The sequence below is a fragment of the Hemicordylus capensis genome, chromosome 1 (genome assembly GCF_027244095.1).
Source record: "Hemicordylus capensis ecotype Gifberg chromosome 1, rHemCap1.1.pri, whole genome shotgun sequence".
NCBI lineage: Eukaryota > Metazoa > Chordata > Lepidosauria > Squamata > Cordylidae > Hemicordylus > Hemicordylus capensis.
Genome location: NC_069657.1, coordinates 399,165,627 through 399,186,478, shown reverse-complemented (window position 1 = coordinate 399,186,478; position 20,852 = coordinate 399,165,627). Strand labels below are relative to the sequence as shown.

General features: G+C 40.2%; 1 protein-coding gene across 2 annotated transcripts in view; it reads right to left on the bottom strand.

The window, feature by feature from the left end:
- Positions 1-20,852, bottom strand: part of DNAH8 (dynein axonemal heavy chain 8) — a 390,116-nt gene that overhangs the window by 38,710 nt on the left and 330,554 nt on the right. For both annotated transcript variants that reach the window (XM_053305243.1, XM_053305251.1), the window contains 8 exons: positions 16,422-16,543; positions 15,962-16,080; positions 15,619-15,821; positions 11,978-12,051; positions 10,861-11,013; positions 9,071-9,226; positions 7,995-8,111; positions 58-159 (listed from right to left, as the gene is read on the bottom strand). In XM_053305243.1, the coding sequence (XP_053161218.1) occupies positions 58-159; positions 7,995-8,111; positions 9,071-9,226; positions 10,861-11,013; positions 11,978-12,051; positions 15,619-15,821; positions 15,962-16,080; positions 16,422-16,543 (1,046 nt within the window). The remainder of the gene's footprint in view (positions 1-57; positions 160-7,994; positions 8,112-9,070; positions 9,227-10,860; positions 11,014-11,977; positions 12,052-15,618; positions 15,822-15,961; positions 16,081-16,421; positions 16,544-20,852) is intronic.

Here is a 20,852-nt window from a genome sequence, read left to right as displayed (position 1 = left end):
TTTTTCATTTGAAACAAGTTTGCTTATGATTAAGAATGTTTTAACACTTTTTCTTACCCTTGCAAAGCAATTAAGAAGACGTTTGTCATAATCATCAGTGACTCTGCCTCCGTATTGAACTTCTCCAATCATGTATCGGACTGTACTCCAAGATATTCCCTAGGGTAAGGCGGGGAGGAAAGCAAAACAAGCTGTTCACCTGTAACTATTGTTCTGGTAGAGATCTGTCAACACCCATAAAAATGGGTAATGCTCCTGTGCAGGACCCTCATGGTAGAATGCCACAGCTCATTGAGGATAACAAGCCCTGCCCCCATGCCTACATTGTGCTATTTAAAGGTGGGCTGGGCTCCTGTTCTTCAGTTCTTGGACAATTGCCATGGAAGACAATCATCTGGAATAGGTGATTTCATCAGCACTGTAGGAGAATAGCATACACACTCAGTACGCACATAGCGCAGCACTACTGCAGAGGGGTGGTCCAGGAGGGTCTTACGGATGTTGACAGATCTCTACCAGATCAATATTTACAGGTGAGCAACCTGTTTATCTTGATTGAGATCCGTCAAGATCCATAAGAATGGGTGTTTAGCTAGCTCCCAAAAGGAGGAGGGTGAAGTAGTAGCTATTTTAACACCCACTTCAAAACACTTCTACTGAAGTGTTAGCTACTCTGCTTGCCTCAGCAGCAGAGCGCACATCTATGGCGTAGTGTCTGACAAAGAGTAACTCAGTGGGCCAAATTGCTGCTTTGCAGATGTCGGTGAAGGTTACCCCGATAAGTGTGCAGCTGATGAAGCATTGGCACGTGTTGAATGTGCCTTGATCACCTCAGGTAGTTGTATATTCTGTGTCTTGTAGGCCAGCATGATGAGCTCAACTAGCCATATAGACATTTTTTGTCTGGAAATGCAGGAGCGTCTCACAGGGCCCTTGTGGGCTACAAATAAGCGCCTGGTAGTTCTGAAGTCCTTAGTGCAATCCAGGTAATATAAAAGCACCCTCCACACATCCAAGGAGTGCATTGCACGTTCTAAAGGGGTAGATGGACTCCTGAAGAACGTAGGGAGAACAATGCCATGGTTGAGGTGGAAGTCCGACACCACCTTGGACAGAAAGTCCAGGTCCATCCGCTTTAGCACTTAATCAGGATAAATTCTGGTGAATGGCGAATCCATCCGCAAAGCTGTAAATTCACTAATGCATTCAGCCACAATTATGGCCAGTAGGAAGGCAGTTTTCAAAGTTACTAGCTTGACAGAGGCAGAACCCATAGGCTCAAATGGATCCTCTGTCAAAGTTTAAAGGACCAAGGATATACTCCATGGTCCAATGGGTGTGTGAATGGGTGGATACAAATTCACAAGGCCTTTTAGGAAAGCCTTACTATCTGAGTGTGAAAAGAGAGTCTTTCCATCACAGCCCAGATGTTTTGAAGATAGCGCTGCTAGATGCACCTTCAAAGATACATTTGCCAGCCCTTGAGATTTCAGATCAGTCAGGTAGAGGAGCACATCCTTGATTGTGGCCTGGGTAGAATGAAAACCATGCATCCTTGAGTAGGATTTGAATTGGAGCCGTTTGCCTTTATAATTACGCCTGGTGGATGACTTCCTTTGGTTTAGAGAGATCTTACTCAAAAGCCTATTTACCATGCTGTTAGGCGGACTTTGAGAATGTCTGGATGCAGTACGCTGCCATTGTCCAATGTTAAGAGATCTACTTCTTGTGGTAGCCTCTGGTAGCGGTTCCCTGACAGTTTGAGTACCTGTGGAAACCATGGTTGTCTTGGCTACCATGGAGTCACCAGGATACCCGATGTTGGGGCAGTCAGAAGGCAGGCAACCACTTGGCTGATCAGCAGTCACGGATGAAATATATACGGAATCTCCTGCTGCCAGTCCAGCTGGAAGGTGTCCCCCAGTGATCGTGGGCTGTGACCTGCCCTGGAGAAGAAATGAGTGCACTTTGTGTTCTCTGAGGTGGCAAAGAATCTATAGTTGGCCGTATCCAGCTCGTGAAGAGAGGTATAATGTATCCTGTCTTGATTTCACATTCGTGGTGCTGTTATGGGAAAACTTGACTTAAGTCATCTGCCAGGATGTTGTCTAGGCCCTTTATGTGGATGGCCATCAGATAGACTTGATGCCAGATGCACCAATGCCATAACTGTAGGCTGAGTGCACAAAGACTTCAAAACACTGTCCCTCCCTGATGGTTGATGTTGGTTAGGGCAGTGGTATTGTCTAACTGCACTTGTACAACTTTCCTCTGTAGAAGTGGTAGGAAGTCTTTCATTGCTTTGAAGGCAGCCAGCAGCTCCAGGAAACTGATATGTAATTGTGTTTGTTGAAGGGTCCACTTGCCCTGAATCTGATGTGCTACACTGTGGGGGCCCCAGCTTGGCAGTGAAGCATCCATTGTTAAACAGATAGGAGTTGCCATTTGAAAAGGAACCCCTTCCACCAGATTTCTGCCTGTTAACCACCAGGTAAGCGAGTGTAGAATTTGATCTGACAGCACTAAATGTAGGCCTTGACGATCCACATTCAGGCGGAAGACCAACAGAAACCAAAGTTGTAACTTGTGCATCTTTAATTGGGCATATCACACCACTGGGTTGCAGGATGCCATAAGTCCTAGGAATCTTTGAATGAGACAGGCCAGTTGAGATGGATGCTGCTGGAAATGGAGAATCAGGTCTCTGATGCACTGGAAGCATTCCCGAGGTAAGTAGGCCTTCCTGGCTTCCGTGTCCAGGACTGCGCCAATGTAGTTGATAACATGAACAGGCCCCAGTTTGGATTTTTTCCAGTTAATTATTAGTATTAGTATTAACGAATATTTGTATACCGCTCTTCAACCAAAGTTCCCAAAGCAGTTTACATAGGAAAAAAAACAAGACATAAATAAGATGGTCCCCTGTCCCCAAAGGGCTCACAATCTAAAAAGAAACATAAGGCAGATACCAGCAACAGCCACTGTGGGGATGCTGTGCTAGGGTTGAATAGGGCCAGTTGCTCTTCCCCTGATAAATATAAGAGAATCACCACTTGAAAATGTGTCTCTTTGCTCAGTTAACAGGGGTAATTGACTAGGAACCCCAAGTCCTGGAGGAGACACAGTACATATTTCATCTAAGAACGTAACTCTTCTCTGTCTCTGGAAGTCAGGAGCCAGTCGTCCAGGTATGGATGGACAGATATACCCTGGGTCCACAGGTAGGCTACCACTGCAGCCATACATTTTGTAAATACCCTGGGGGCGGTGGCAAGCCCAAAAGGGTAAGACTGTGTATTGGTACACTTGATTTCCTACTGTGAACCTCAGATATTTTCTGTATCATGCCCTGATACCAATGTGGAAATACACAGCTTTGAGATCCAGCGTCACAAGCCAGGTCTCTTGCTACAGAAGAGATAGGATTTCTTGTAATGCTATCATGTGGTATATTCACACATGGAGAAATTTATTCAGGTGGCGTAGATCCATGATAGATTGTAGGCCGCCATCCTTCTTTGGGATCAGAAAGTAATGAGAGTAAAACCCCTCCCATCTGTGCACCCACTGTACCAGGGCAATAGCCCCTTTGGCTAACAGCTCCTTCACTTCTTCCAATAACACTTGGGAGAGTTGAGTGAACCTCGTCCCTATAAATCTCAGGGTTCTTCTGAATGCTGTGGCGTAGCCTGAAGATATGATCTTCAGGACCCAGCATTCCGATGCTATGTGGTGCTATGGAGTTCCAGCTTGATTTTGGACACTGGCAGAAGAATAGAGTTTGTGAGTCCAGGGTTGTTCCTCACTTGCCAAGATGTTGTGGCCCCCAGTGATGGGAAAGGGGAGGAGTGTAGTGGCAACAGGGGACCTGAACCTCAAAAGATGTTTCTGAGGCTCAGTCTGCTTCATACATTGGGGTTGGTTTGACTTCCCCTTGCCATGAAAAGGACATTTGTGATAAGGTTGGTACAGTGCTCCTGCAGTCTGAATGTGGACTTTTGTTTTGAATAAGGATGGTATTTGGAGTTGTAGGGAGAGGCAGGTGTTGACATGGTGAAGGTTTTGGTGGTGAATTTAGATTTTTTTTCATTTTCTCCATCATGGAGTCTGTGTCCTCACTGAAAAGGCCATTACCATCAGAAAGTAAGCCCTCAGTTCTCTCTTTCATATTGCCCTGCAGGTTGGTGGAGCAAAGTCAGGCGTGCCTCAACAGGGAGGTTGTGGCTGAAAAGGAGCGTGATTCAGATTTGGCCTTGTGCTTGCCAGTGCTCAATTGCTGGCGGATAAGTGCCGCTGATTTATCTGTTTATTGGAATTGCTTTTTAAATTATTCTAGAGGGATAATTATTTTCCAGAGCATTGTGTAGATCTTCCCATAAGCCAAGGGTGTATTTTGCAGTGCACGACGAATAGTTCACTATCTTAGTGGATAGGCATGAGGTGGAATAAATCTTTCTCCCCAAAATATCCATTTTCCTCCCCTTGTTGTCTGCAGGCTTAGTATGTTGATGACCAGACTTAGAGGATGATGAAGTGGCGCAGTCGATAACTAGGAATGGGATGCTTCAGAAAATATTCATTGTCTTTCGCCTGAGTCCATTATATAAATTCTCCAGTCGCTTAGACATGGGGCTTGAGGTATATATTACCTCCCATGCACATTGTGCAGCCCTTGAAATGACTGGGCTGAGTTGATTCAGACTTAGTCATAAAATTATAGACAGCGTCATCAATAGTGACTAGCTTAGATTTGAGATCAAGACTTAGCACTTTAGCCATCTCCCTAATGTGACGGTGATACGCTTTCATTTCCTCATTCGGGGAGACATGGGTAGTTGGAGGCACGTCAGCTGGAGGATCCACCCTGTTGTCTGGGTCATCTGCATTGGACTCGAAGTCAGAAGAGCCATGGTGCTCAGAAGGTGAGTGAGATGGTGAAAGTGGTATGTATGTCTGTGTCCCAATAGTAGTTGTCTTCCGTGGAGTGGGAATACTCAGTGTTTGTGTCCCAACTTCCAGGCTTTTGTAAAGAGTCTGTGCAGCTGTATCTTTAAAAACTTTGCCGAGAGAGTACTGGAGCTGGAATAGAGTGTAGAAAGCAAGGTGTGAACAGTGGTAGAATCTAATACTGTGTCCCTGTCCTCCTCACTGACATCGAAAGTCGGTATCTGGACTTGGCATCATGGAGTCACTAACCTCGTGTTCAAAGTCAAAAATGGAACTCGTGCTTTTAAAGTCAATGGAATTTGGGTCGATACCATTGAGGTCTCTTGACGTTGATCTGGAGTTGTCAATGGAGCTGAAGAGTTTATTGGAGTGGGATCTGGAGACAGAGAGCAGACTCTCAACATCAACAATCTTGCTGGCGAAGCACGGTCGACATTGAGGACTCTCAGTGTTTCCAATGTCGGTTGTTCCTTTTCCTTTGAGATCAAAGTTCTCAACATCAAGTGATGTCTGTCAACCCTGACATCAGAAGTCAAGGATTTCAAGGAGAGTCAAATCCACTGTTTTGGATTTCTTTGGTCTCTGAGAAGAGAAGGATTCCCCAAACCCGACTGCTTGCGTTTCAACTTTAAATGCTCCAGTGTCAAAGGGGGAGTGGACTTGGAAGAGATCTTTGGGATTTGAAACGATGCCAATATCGAGCTTGATGTCAATGGCTGTGGTCTCGTAGGAAGAGGCTTACTGTAGATGCAGACATCAAAGCTTTTGAATTGTTTTTAAATATTTATTTTAATAAAACAATACATAAACATGAATAATAAAACTGATACATAATTACATCCATTAACCATCCTTCCAGATATTTAAATAATTAGATGGAGGACAATGACTAAAATTATCTTGATTTGTGAACAGAATAAAGTCGACAATAAGGTTGTAGAGCCAGGCTCCCCCGATGTTGAAGGATTTAGCACCTCATCATAAATGGTGGCGTGAAACTGCAAGCCCAATTTTTTCTCGTCAGCTTTGAAAAAGATAAGCATATCTTGCAAGAGGATGTCATAGGCAGATTAAACATAGGTCATGGAGATCTTTTGAGGGAAGCTTGGCATTATAGCCCATGCACCTCTTGAAGCTCCGTTTCTCCTCAGCCATTTTAGGGGTATCCCAAATCGTAGTCAAAGTCCATTCCAAATCTGAAAAAATACCAGCGAAGTCCAGAAGCTGTTTCCAAGTCTAAAAAACGATAAATAGTCTGATATATTTTATTTTACAAATGAACTCAGAGGGAAGAACTTTACCGATGAGGAGCAACAGCCTGAGGACTGAACGCAATGGTGGCTGGAAAAGAACCGAAGAACAGGTGCCCAGCCTGCCTTTAAATAGCACGCTGTAGGCGTGAGGACGGGGCTTGGTCACCTCAATGAACTGCGGCATTCTACCGCAAGGGTCCTGCGCAGGCGCAATAACCATTCTTATGTATCTCAATGGATCTTGATCCAGATCAATTACATTCCAGATATGTAGTTATATCTGTTGTATGTCAAGATGCCCATGAACTATAGTCCAGAGGGCTAAACTGTAACCTTAAAGGGTAATTTAAATCACCCTCAGAAATGTTGCTTTTAGAAATTCCCTACACTGGAAAGTAAATATAACACTATGTCTGGTATTTCACATGTTGCTTACCCCACAGTACAAATTACAATCCCTAGTTCCTTGAGTAATAACTGTGAGTATGATCCCGTATCTTACTGGTGCAGCTATGCACATAAGAGAAGATCAATCTACATAGGAATAATAAGTACATAGTTAAAAAAAAAATTTTCCTGTGAGGCATGTAACATACTGGTTAGACATACTTACGATTCAATATACTTTATTAGTGTTATGTGCTTGAATTCTAAACTCATTATAGTAATATACTGACTCTTCATCTTTCCTACCAGGCTTAATTTGTTGTTTTTTGTTTCTTATTAAAATTGTATGAAAATACTTTTTGTTTCAATAGAAACATAGTTTTTTTAAAAAAAATGGGCAATGACATTCTCTGTCCTCTCTTCACAGTTGCTGTTGCTCAATTGCACATATATGAAATGTGCACATGTGGACCATTACTTTCAACAGGTCACTTGCGTGTGCTTCCCATGTAGGACTCCAGCTATCTATCTCCTCCTCAGGCCTGCAAGCTACTTGTGTTCCAGAACATGAATAAGCTCAGTGTAAGACCCTTGGGAAGGAGGGTTGGATGTATGTACTGGAGTTTCACACAGGCTTCCTGTTGAAGGTAATGTCTGGTATACTGAAGTACACAGCCAGACAAAAGCCAGCCTGGAAAGGGAAAGGAGGAAAGAATGCTTCCCTACCAGCATGCAGCCACACACACAGAAGCATGGATCATGAGAAGCTTGTACAAAATTTCATCTGGACAAATATACATGCACAATTGATTAAATAAAATATTGATTGTTAACATTATCAGTAAAATTGCTGACATACAGCAACTGTTGCACAGATTTTGTTTTTGTTAAATATGCATTTCAGATGTCAGAAATGAATTAACCATGGCAGTCATTCATTCAAGGAAACTATTTAAAAAAAAACACCCAAATGTATTATTTTATTAATCCAAGCACATCTAAGTCTTAATGGAAGAGTTAAGCACATACATACACCCCTCTCATTGAAATCAATGGAACATATTAGTTGCACCACATTTTTACTCTTGAACGTTTTGGAGATTAAAAGAGATGTGTAATCTGAGATGTATAATCCCACAAAAACCTACTTTCTACTTTTTCATGTTGGTTTTCAGACTGATTTGCAACCATTGTTCATCTGATTTACATTACTTTGGCACCATTTAGGCTCATATAATAAATCTTACAGATTTAATCAGATCTGGCTATATTGCAATATTAGTCAGGGCAAATAACTAGCGAATGTTTAAGCTTAAATTACGGGATGCTACTAGGATCATGGTACTTTTTCATGATATAAACTAGCAGTGTAAAGAAGCAACACCAATAGGGCACAAGAGTACTCACTTTCTTAATGTCACATTCATCCAAATGATTCTGTATAAACTGAACACTGGCTGTGAAGTCTGCAGAGTTGAATTCATAGGGAATATTCCAGCCCAAAGGACCAAATTTGCGCCGTTCCTTAAGACAACATATTACAAGTATGTGATTTCTTTAGATGTATCTCATTATTGTTGCTTTTTCATGAATTATGGTATTTGTTTAGCCACTTCCATTACTGGCATTTCAAGTTAATGCTATTTGCTGATTAAAAATATTTCATTGTAAATGTGCAGACTGACAATAGCTACATTGATAGAAGATGTTTAAATGCTTCTTGTTACAAATGAATTATGCAAAAATATGTGTACGTGTGTGCTTTCTACAGCGCAGTCAAGGCAGGGCCTATCCATCATTGTAACTATTGTGTTCTATTTGCTTAATGTGGATTACATGAGTTGGATCTTTTTTATCAAGGCTTTGATTAATGTTAATTGGTAATGTCCACTCATAACACAGATACAAGCAGCCTTATTGTTTTCATTTTTAGTCCACCAATTGTCTGGCACCCACCAAAACTATGAATATAGACATATTGCTTAAGAAAAACAGATTGCTCACCTGTAACTTGTGAACTTTTTAATGAATCACATTAAAGTTTTATTATTTTTTTCAGAATTATTGGGCAACATTCAAATTATCAATGACTGAAATCAATGAGACAAATATGAATAATCTAAATCCCTTTAAGTTTTCAGTGGGACCTAGTTATGACCTGTCTTTGTCTATTTGCTCATTATATCCTGTGTTTGATACACTGCTGTGATCTGTCAAAATATCTATGATGAGAAAGAAAGGAAAACAGGAAAAGCAGAACTACCTGTATTTCTAGAAGCAATAATTGCTAACTTTTCAAGGCCAAATATGGTAACACTTGAAACAAGGTAAAGTGTGCAATATAAAGTCTTCATCTTGCAGTAATGTGATTACTGGAAATACAAAGCTTGTATACCAGAGTAAACAGCCAGAGTTATTTTCATACATCCCAGCAGAAATATTCTGTTATGCATAAAGTGAAATGCACAGTCTATATTTAATACCTGAACAGTGGAATGCAGGAAAGCTACTGTATAAAGAAGAGGTTTCCACATAGGCATATTGCTGACATCCAGCAAGTCTTGATTAATACCAGAAAATGTTCTTTTCAAACCTGCTCGGACACCTTGTGGTGGTTCATTTGTGAATTTTATTGAAGTCTGTCATATTAAAAAGTAGAGGGATTGTTTTGATTAGACTCACGAAAAGGCATAGCTAAAAATCATGCAGTTTTAAAAGCTAATATGCATGCAGACATGTATATGAAATGGTGCTGTACCACAATTACACAAATGCAACAGAAGTCAGTACCTTGGCTTTCGTGTGTAGAGTTTAAATTATGAATGGGCGACTGAACATTGTTGCCATGTTCTCACAGGATGAAACTCTGCATTGTCTCATAGGACAACTTAGAGGGGGAGGGGGAATCACACCAAAAAAGCTCTCTTCCCTATCTCCTCACAGTCTTTTAACCTAAAGCCTAAATTAATTATTTTTTAAAAATTTAATTCCACGAAGTGGTGTTCTACCTAAGCCCTATTAAGACATTTTGTTATGCATGCATATAGGTGTCTGTTCTGCACACCTGTATGTGTTTTTGAGTGAATGATTGTACATATGTTCATTTAAAAACACAAACCTGGGTACAAATCCAAGTTGGGAAAGGGCTTGCTCTGGTGCAACACACATCTTAAGTTTGATTGCTTAGCAACTCTACCAAGTTTTCTCACCACGTGTAAGCCTGCACGTGGAGGTTTTTGTGTACTTTTCCAATAGTAAAGAGAAAGAAAGTTTCCCTGGAAATTCACCCAAGCCAGGAGGGAATAAGCTCTTGATAAGTGGGTGTGGTGGCAGCGTATTATCTACCAGGAATGTTTTGGGAACAGTCTTTGTGAGTAAAAGCAAGAGAGAGGATGATTCAGCATTTTTCTTCCCCTCGTGGGCTTGCCCTAAGACAAAAAGGCTGGGTCAAATCCGCTACAGGGTTCTATTCTAATTCCTTTCTATTAATAAAAATTCCCTTTTCCAAATTCAAATTTGTCCCATGATTTAACTTCCCTCCCCCATTACAGGGCTTGATGTGCACCCAGATTCACGAGGGCTTGGATTCGGAATCTCTTTTCATTTCCAGTGCTGAGTCCTGGAAGATGTGAAGCAGTAATAAAGAAAAGTTTTTTCACAAATGCAGTTTTCCTCATTACCAAATAGCACAGTCTGATCCTGCACATTTACAGTTAATGAGCATGGTTTCAAGACAGCCTTGATTCTCCAGCACCTCTCTGTTTAAAAATTACATGTTTTATCCATGGCCCTTATGTATCTGATGCTCACTTCTCCCTCATTCCTTTGCTCTTCTGATCCCACTAAGATGGAATTCACACCCCCAAAGTTAGCATCCCTTGTGATATCCCAAAAGAACAATGATCCATATGCTGCTACCCAAAATGTGATATCCTTCGCAAGCCACTGATCTAAGGGGAGCAAGACAGCAGACCCAAGTGCCGTAGGAAAAAGCAGAAAAATCTCTGCAGTCAAGTAAATCTCTGCTGCAAGTCAAGTAGGAAAAAGAAAAAGAAAAATCTCTGCTGCAGGTGGCATATTAGGCTCCCTTAGGTAGGTAAAATGTTCTTTTCTTGAGCCAGCCACAGTCTAACATCTTTCATATTCAAGAGTCCTTTGATTTTTCCATAATTTCTGTATCAATTTGGGTAATATTTTTGTTCTAGATTTCAGTTTTACCATTTATTGTATCTACACAATTTATCTAAATTCTTTTGAGTACGGTAGATCTAACCTGTAGCAAAGTAATTGGAAACTTATCATGTGGTTCAGTAGTTATCCAAACTCGGAAGCTGTCGTCAGGAATATCAGCAGTAAGCATTGTTTCCAAAAGTTCTTCCATGAACTCTAGACCTAGATGGCAATTCTGAAGTAACACCCAGCCACCCTGTGTGCAAAAACATTTGATTAAACAATCTGCATATCTTCAAACATACTACAATTTAATTTAATAATAACTGTGTATGAATATTCCACATAATGGCAGATTACATTAGTTTCACTACTATGACTTCTTTTATGGATCTCTCTCTCTCTCTCTTTTTTAAAAAACATAACTCATTCTCTAGTAAAAAAAACAAAAAAACACCAATCAGATTTGCATTGAAAATGAAACAACTAAATTGCAATGAGTAAGTAAAGTAGTACTGCCATCTTGTGGTGTAAAAAAAATTATAACAAGGCAGCTCCCATCTGCAGGTTTTAGACAATGGGAGGTTTCCTGAAATACAGGAGAACCTCGATATTCTCAGGGGTTACATCCCAGGCTGCAGGGAAGAACGGCTAAAAGTGTCTAAAGCTGTGTAGCTATGTCACACTAACATCCCATCCTAGAAGCAATTATGTTGTATTCTATCTAGTAGTCCTTTATGTTTTGTTGATTAGAACTTTGTCCCAGTGGGGATCCTGTAGAGAGTGTCAGAGGTGGAGTCAAAAAGAAAAGGGAGAGAAAGGAGAAGGAGAAAATGGAGTTGTTCCTGGAATAAAGTTTTAATTAAACAAACAAAAGATTATTTTGTATTTATGAGGGAAGCAGCTATAAAGCAAGTTACTTGGAAGTAAATCACATTTCTAAAATCCAGTGAAAATTATGTTAAGTTTCAAACAATGATATTTTAGACAGCCCTTTAGAATCAATGGGGATTCCAAACATTTGCTAGATATGACCACATTAAAATGCAAATTAATATGCAAATTATACCTACAAATTACCTACAAATTACAAAAATAAAATAGCTTAATGACAAGATTTGCCAAATCGCATACAGTTGGGGGGGGGGGCGCTACAAACACAAGAACTGGAAATAAACACAATAACTGTTAAAAAAAATATTTCAAGGTCATATACATACCTGTACCATAGACATCTGTATTAGTTTGCGTGCATGAACTTCTTGTCCCTGACCCATAGAGATAGCTCTATTTTCTACAACAAATGAAGTGGTATAATGCTAATAAATCAACTTTGTTAATCACAAGCAAGTTTTTAAAATAATGAAAAAACTGAATTGCTAATTCAGCATTTCAGTTCTATGATTTGATTGAATTTGTAATTCCTGAAAAAGCTTCTGCATTGTGTATTTATCATATTTTCAGAGTAATCTCTTTATTATGCTTTACTGAATTGATTCCTTCATTTTATTCTTGTTCATATTGCTTTCTGTTTCCTATTAATGAAGTATACACATATTTAGGCCAGTCATGTATCTCTCAGCCCAACCTACCTCACAGGGTTGTTGTGAAGATAAATATAATCATGTACAAGCAAGATATACATGTAAAAAAGATTAAAATAAATACATAAATAATTTTTTTAATCTTAATGAAATATTTTTCCTATTCATTGCTTGCATGAAGTTCTTGAGATCTTTGAACTCAGGGGATAAAACCAGAGGTAATATCTTTTAAAAATATCCTCTGTATACGGTAAATACTGACTCATAGCACTAATGACCACCAAGAAAGTAGAAGTTGTCTATGCTGCTCTAGTAGCAGCAGCAGCAGCAACAAGAACCCTTGTCCTTGATGTGTGAAGGGTTGAGATCCATTTTGTGTTCTGTTATGGTTGTGTTTGCTGGAGATGCAGGTCCTGATGGTATTGACTCTTAGCACCAGCACTATTGACCTCTAAGGGCATTCGTGGTAGAGATAGCCAGTAAGGGCATTCCCTCTCTCTGACCATGCTTTCTCTACTCTACTTCCTCTTTGTTAGACTGATAGCCTCAGGTTTTATTCTCTCGCCTGAGAGACTTGCTTCTTCTCCGTCTCCCTTCCCTTTTCTTGTATGTAGCTAGCATGATAGGTCTTCTCTCTCTCCCTGATTGGATTTCCAAAACAAACTACTTTATTTGGAACGTTACCGCCAAGTCTCCAGTCAATATTAATTAGCAGCGCTCCCTTACTTATGCACTCCTGCTGTAGCTGGGGCAGATGAAGAAATCTCTCCTTCTGAGCTCTCTCTAACATTGTTGTATGTTTCAAAATGGCAGTCTGAGGTTAGCCTATGGACTGGGTCATCTCCTGATATGAAAGATTAGCCTGGGGAATGAGCCAGCTCCTCAGGAGAAACTGTTAGCCCAAAAGCTAAGAAGTTAGCCTAGGAAACAGAGACCAGGAATGCAGAGTTTGCCCTCCTGATTAACTACTTTAGGGTGGTGGTGGGGGTAGTTTTAAAGTATCAAAAAGCACAGTGGAAGGTGTGTTGGTTAGATCTGGAGTTGGAAGAGGAGGATCAGAGTGCACTGCAGCAGGAAGGAGAAAGCTGAATGAAAAAGCTGCTTGGAAGGCCTGAGGAGCTGCTGAGACTGGCTGCATTAGGGTACAGTTTAGAAATGTGTTTAGAAATGTGTATGTGTTTATCCAACTTTGATTTGTTATCTTTTGCTCATATGGTTTTAAAAAATAAAATATTCAGAAAACAATTTCTGTTCTTCTGTTCCCCGACTGTTAAATTCCTTAACCAGATAACACTCTGTCCCGTGACTGACTGACGGAGATATAATGAGGGAAGTGGGGTGGGGAGAGAGGGGAGTGCACCTGATTTTTCTCACAGGCTAATGAATCTTAAAGCATCAGCTAATGCTTCTCGAGCATTGACATCTGGTTTTAACTTTTCTATAAATAACACTTCCTTTATTTCCCTTTTTTGTAAATTGTTGTAAACTAGCACCTTTGTTGGCCATTTCATATATGAATACCACTGAGAGAAGGAACATCAGTTCTGATGTAATTCTGTATAAAAGGTATATAGATGATTTTATTTTTATATCTACTGAAAAGCAGGCAGATTAAATATTTGAAAAATTGACTTGGAAAGACAAGGAATTAAAGTGAATGTGGTTTGCACAGCACAAATAACATTAAAACAACAATTAGCTAACCAGATTGTACAATAGGAGATGTGATGCATTTGATTGTGAAATTTGTGAACGGGGGAAGGAAATTGTGGAAAGGAAGGTGCAATATATAAAATTCAATGTTTAGGTTGCACTTCGTTTTATATAGGAGAATCTGGTAGACCACTGAACGATAGATATAGAGAACATCTAGCAGATATGCGGTATAATGCACAGAGAACAAAGCCCTGGTCAATGCAAATGAGGAAAATGCACAAAGGCAAGGTAATGCCTACTAAAATATCTATTTGGGGGATTGAAAGGAATGTGCAAAAAAGGAAAATAAAGGAAGCATTATTAATAGAAAAGTTAAAATCAGATGCCAATGCCGGAGAAGCATTAGCTAATGCTATAAGATTCATTAGCCTGTGAGAAAAATCAGGTGCACTTCCCTCTCTCCCTCTCTCTTCCCTCATATCTCAGCCAGTCACAGAACAGAGTGTTATCTGGTTAAGGAATTTAACTGCTGGGGAACAGAAGAGGTCTTTTTCTATGCTTGACTGCAACAAGTGTGTACTCTGAAAAGTTATTATTGATTTGTACCAGTTTTATAAAACTTTTGTGCAATAAAGGATCATCATCTTCAATCTTATTACAGTTAGAGACCAGCATAAGGTACAGGGAAAGGATACAGTCAATAAAAGTCATAAAAAGGCAAAAAAGGTATGAAAGCCATAAAGGCATAAGAAGACATAAAAGGACACAAGACGGTGAGGATTGCCTTAAAAAATGTTCTATAAACTGCATAAAATTGCATAAGATTGGCCACAAGGACCATATCATTCATAAAAATGCATAAAAGACAGAGGCATGAAAGGCATGAAGGGGTAAGGATTGCATTAAAAAATATAATTTAAAAATTATAAAAATTATATAGCATATAAATAAAGGGTCTTGGAGAAGAGAACTGAATATGCACATTGCATTGCCGACGTATCGACTTATTACTTACAGAATAAAATATTGTAGAAACTGGTGGACCGTGGCCCCTGTTGCTTTTCGTTCCCTGTACCACTGATCCATAGCACTGGCTTTCTGAGTTTTAGGTATTAGTACCTCAATCCTAAACTAATATGTTTGACATAATGCCACATTGCTTTCAATGGCACTTTCTTCCAAATAGTTAAGTTTAGAATTGATATCATTGTTAGGAAGGATCTCCCTAGTTGTATGATCCAGGAGAGTTCACTGTTCCAGGACAGGGTAGGATGTTCCTAAAGAATCCCTGATTTGTTTATTTTCATCTCTGACATTATGAAAGGGATCCTGCAACCTTCACTGATAATTTTTCTCATTGCTGAACTGATCTTACAGTTAGATATTTTTTGTAGTGCTTAATCTGAAACAGTAAAATTTAAACCCACACACCTAAGAAGATTAAAAAATGGAAGGCGCAAAATAGAATGTTCTTATAAAGCTCAGTTATTACAGAAGGAAGGACTCAAAAGAAGATCACCAAAGCATTTTCAGCATATTATTTCAGGATTTTCTACGAGAACATCTTGAGAAGGCTCCATGAATGATAAAAAAGCAGACTTAGTAAAGCAGTTTTCTAAACCTGAATTCTGGTTTTTAAGAATTAAAAATAATAGTTATACCCAGTTTAAGTTTCCTGGCCAAGGCATCAATCTGGATAGTTGGGTCAGATCCCATTGATAAGAAACAGATGAGAGGTGTCCGTTTATCACTTTCCTCCCAAGTTTTCTCTAAGTTTAAGATGACAGGCTCTGTATATTTTTCATCCAATGAATCTGCAATGTACTTCCTGGCTTGAGAAAGAGTGCGATCTGGACACCAAGACCTAGAAACAAACAAGGGTCATGAGACTCAAATTAAGCATCACTTCTATTTGTTGATAATTATTTTAAGGCTTTGAAAATAATATTGTAGGCTATATTGCAAAACCAAACATGTACTGCCAAAGCTGATGACAATCCTCACCTGATAAGCAAGAGTTTACGACAGGTGTCTAATGCATCATTGTATCCATCAGGAATAATTTCTTCCTCTGGAGCATCCTTATCGAACCAACTTTTCCACCCTTTCTCATTGCGACAGATCTAAATATGTACCAAAGCAATAGATGGTCATGCTTTCCTCTTTAAAGAATGCCAATGATTGTTTTAGAGAGTTATAGCAGTAAAGGTGTTTCTGTTATTGTGTCAGCAGAGTATGTTTCACAACATGGGGGAACGTTCTAGCATTGGTAATAAATTATATGCCCGTATATCTTGTGGTAAGAAGATAATTAAGCCATTCTATGCCTTTAAAGATGCAAAACTATAACATTTGGGGACTAGCAATCATGGCTCAATTGTCTATACATTATTTGACAACAGGATCTAATTGTTATTTGGGCCAACAATACATGAAATATAAATAATGAAGTCTATGATCCCACCTGGTTCATGATTTCTGAAAATTGTGGTAGTTTGCTCAGTTCCACCAGATTCAGCCATGTCATGTCAAGAATCCACCGGAATGGTTTGGGAGGACAAGCTTTTAGATCTAGTGCTGCACCGCCTGGAGGAAGATGATCATTGTTATTCTGAAGGCCACAAATGTTATGCTAAGTATTGCCATGTCTCAGTTTTAGAATGCCAGAGAAATAGCCATCTCTGCCAAAAAAACAGACCATGCAACCTGGAGCAGCTCACAGGTAGGTTTTGCGGGAGTTCTGGCAACCAAACCTGAGTCTCTCTCACAGAGACAGCAATCTAAATCTATAATACTATGAAATTTGTCTGGAAAGGGGACATTAGAGATGTGGCTGTAGCTCAGTAACACACATCCTTAGCATATAGGAGGTACCAGATTCAATTTTGGGCACCTTCAGGTAGGGCTGGGGAATTTCTTGCCTGAAACCCTAGCGAGCCGCTACCACTCAGTGTGGATACTACTGAACTAGATGGATGAAAGGTTTGATTCAGTAGAAGGCACTTCCTAAAGACCATTGTTCCCAACAGCAGGACTCAATCCTTACTCCTGGAAAGCCTCCTGCAGGGTTCTTGGTTCTCCATGCAGGCTCCCTGCCCACCACACCATGCAGTATGTGCAAGGGGAGGTGCTGTGGTCTTTTCCTGGCTGTCTGGTTGTGTTTAGAGGGTATGTGGCTGTTGGTATGGGGTTTATCAGCTGTTACCACATGTTGATTGGGCTTTCACTGCTGAGGTAATATAGGGCTGTTTTCCATGTGCAATGTTGTGATTGGTGGGTGTGGGCAGCATTTCCAGGAATGCTGCAGTAGTGTCAGTTGGTACTGATACATTAGCTTTGCTTTTACAGCTATTTAAGGGGTGACATTGTGCCACTGGATGAACACAGGTTTGTGACTATGCTACACCAGTGTTAGGCCTGGCATCCTTTTGCATTATATTCCTCATAGAATTAATTTGAAATATTTGAATGCTTGTAGGATGAATGCCTAGATTATTATAAATAATACAGAATACATTTTCTGCAGTTATTCTAATGTCAATACTTTTTGTTTGCCACAAACTTTTATTTGCCATAGTTTCACAGCCTTGTACCTGATTACTGTATTAATTCATTCTCCTTGCATCTGTGATGACAATTTATTATGGGTAATTTTGTATCTTTGGATGACACACACACACACACACACACACACACTTTCCTTTATGAATAACTTCTTTTAGAGATTATTTTTCCATGACTAATGCAAAACAAGAGCCAAGAGTAACTCTTATTTTGTCACAGACAATACTCCATCAGCAACATTGCCTTCTTTAATATTTAGAACTCATATAAAGCTTTTAGGTTTCAAAAATAGTGCACTAACTGACAAATAGATCAGAAGTACTGAAAGTCCTTAAGCGTTTCCATAGCAAGGTCAAGAGTTGACAGCCCTTCCACATGATACTTTCACAAATGATGTTCTGCAACAATAGTGCGATCCCACAAACATATAATCCTTTAGGTGTTTATACTGCCAGAATCTGTCTCTCCAGCCTTTCTCTAAGCCTTTACAGAGCTCTAGGCTCTAGAGCGGGGCTGCACAACTGTAACCCTCCAGCTGATTTTGGACTACAACTCCCATCACCCCAAGTAGTCAGGGATGATGGGAGTTGTAGTCCAACATCTGCAGGAGGGCCAAAGTTGCTCAGTGCTGCTCTAGGGGGATGGGATGCCATGACATGAATGAGCAGACAGCAATATTGCACCAGCAGGAACTAAGAGGATCTTCACCCATGAGGCTAAACGCAGTTCTTATATTGATCAGTTGATAATGTAAATGTAAACCCTGCAATGCTATAATGCTCATTCACATTACAGATAGCTCTCTGCTGCTTTCCCCCTTCACACTGACAAAGACAATCAGACAAAAGATCAATTGTGAGAGAGGCTAAAGGAGATTAAAGCCTCACATATAGAAACCTTCCAACAGGAACTAAGGGGTTCTTAATTAGGAAGCAAGGACATGATTACTCTAGTGCAAAAACTGGACATTGCTCCATGGTGTCCAATTGGCTCCTGATGCTGTAAGGCAAAGCAGCTGCAGCCGGTTGGCTCTTAGGAGAAGTCTGGCACTCCTCCTCTGAGGATGATCAAGTCTTTGGACTGCATGAGTAATGGAGTCTGAAGGATTTTGCACAAGGATAGGTAAGCCAGTGGAGTCTTGATACCACATTTTACAAATCTTACTCTACATATATGTATAGGAGTTGCCCTTCTGGGGAATGCCCAAACTCCAAACAATTGCTTTTATTATTATGTAATGGTATGCTTTAATTTTTTAAAAAAATGGTATGCCTGATTTTTTTTTAAAAAAAATGTTATGCTTTAAATTTTTGTTTAAAAATTCCCTTTAGGTATGTACACCAGTATAATACTTCAACAAGAAAGTAATGCTTAATCTCTGGACAACTGGGGCTGGGGTGGGTGGGGGTGGGACCCTAGCAGAATGTGAGTAGAGCGAAGTCCTGTGTCGCAGGCCACTAATTCTGCCAGAAATTATATTCAATTAGTAGTACTGAGATTGGTGCAGCAACTACAAAGGCAGTCTCTGAGCCTGAAAGCACACAAGCTCTTGGTCTCATCTGTGCCTCGCTGGAAACCCTATATACACTGGCTTGGATTCCATGGAAGAAAAGTAGGATATACTTTAAATTCATTCATTCATTTATGTATTTGATTTGATTTTTATACCGCCCTTCCAAAATGGCTCAGGGCAGTTTACCATTAAAACAAAACCATTAACACCAATAACAGTTAAAACAGAAATATAAACAATATAAAACATCAATTAACAATTAAAACATCATAAAAAATTAAACAATCAGAACAATTAAAACCCTGAAAACCAGGTTACAGCATTAAAACAATCAAAACAAATTAAAAAACCCTGGAAGGCCAGGCCAAACAGATACCCTGAAGGTCAATAAAGAATTCAGATTGCGGATTTCTGCTGGGAGTGCATTCCACAGCCCAGGAGCAGCTACAGAGAAGGCCCGCCTCTGAGTCACCACCAAACAAACTGGTGGTAACTGAAGACGGACCTCCTCAGATGACCTTAACGTGCGGTGGGGATCATGTAGAAGACGGCGCTCTCTAAGATAACTCAGACCCAAGCTGTTCAGGACTTTAAGGGTAATAACCAGCACTTTGTATTTTGCCCAGAAACATATTGGCAGCCAGTGTAACTGTTTCAAAACAGGTAAAATATGGTCTCTCCGGGTTGCCCCAGAAACCAATCTGGCTGCCACATTCTGAACTAACTGAAGTTTCCGGACTATGTACAAAGGCAGCCCCACGTAGAGTGCATTGCAATAGTCAAGCCGGGAGATTATCAGGTGATTCACTGCTGTTTTGAGGTCATCCTCTTCAAGGAATGGGCGCAGCTGTCAAATCAACCGAAGCTGATAGGAAGCACTCCTGGCCATGGCTTCCACTGAGATACCAGAGTGAGGCCTGGGTCCAGTGAGATACCTGGGTCCAGGAGTACTCCCAAGCTGCGCACCTGCTCCTTCTGGGGGAGTGTAACCCCATCCAGCACAGGAAATAAACAAACAAAAATAACTCACTCTCTGAGGAAACATTACATTTTCTCAGGTACAAAATAGCTCTTTGAGGCCTCTCAGTGCTTAACAACTCAGGCAGCAATTCTGAATACAGGTATGAGTCAACAGCAATACGTACCCCACCCATCTCCAAGCTTGTCGGAGACAATGGGCTTTTTCAGGCTGCATCATACGGCAAGCTTTTTAAAACTTTTGCAGTATTTCTTTACCCATTCGGACACACACTTAATATGACTCCCAGATCCTTCTGTGGTCTGTCATAGCCTTTTTTCCTAGAGCATTTCAACATCCTGTCTACATGCTGAGGATCTTTCTTTCAATATATTCACTGCACTACCTACTGACCAGCACTTGCAAACCCATAATTTTTGCATACTAATTTAAAGTACAACTTTTAAAAGACTGGTATCTAATGGCACAGTGGGGAAATGGCTTGCCTAGCAAGCAAAAGGTTGCTGGTTCGAATCCCCGCTGGTGTGTTTCCCATATGACAAAACACCTATATCGGGCAGCAACAATTTAGGAAGGTGTTGAAAAGCATAATCTCACATGGTGCAGGAGAAAGCAATGGTAAACCCCTCCTATATTCTACCAAAGAAAACCACATGGCTCTGTGGTCGTCACAAATCGACACTGACTCGAGGTAACAACTTTACCTTTTACCCTATGCATTGAGGGCCAATCATCATTTAAAAAATCGGGAAGTGCTATTTGCTGCCTGAACACCCCACAACTGTAACTGTAATGAAAACAGCTATAAACACTGCCTGAATACCCTGAAACTGTGACTG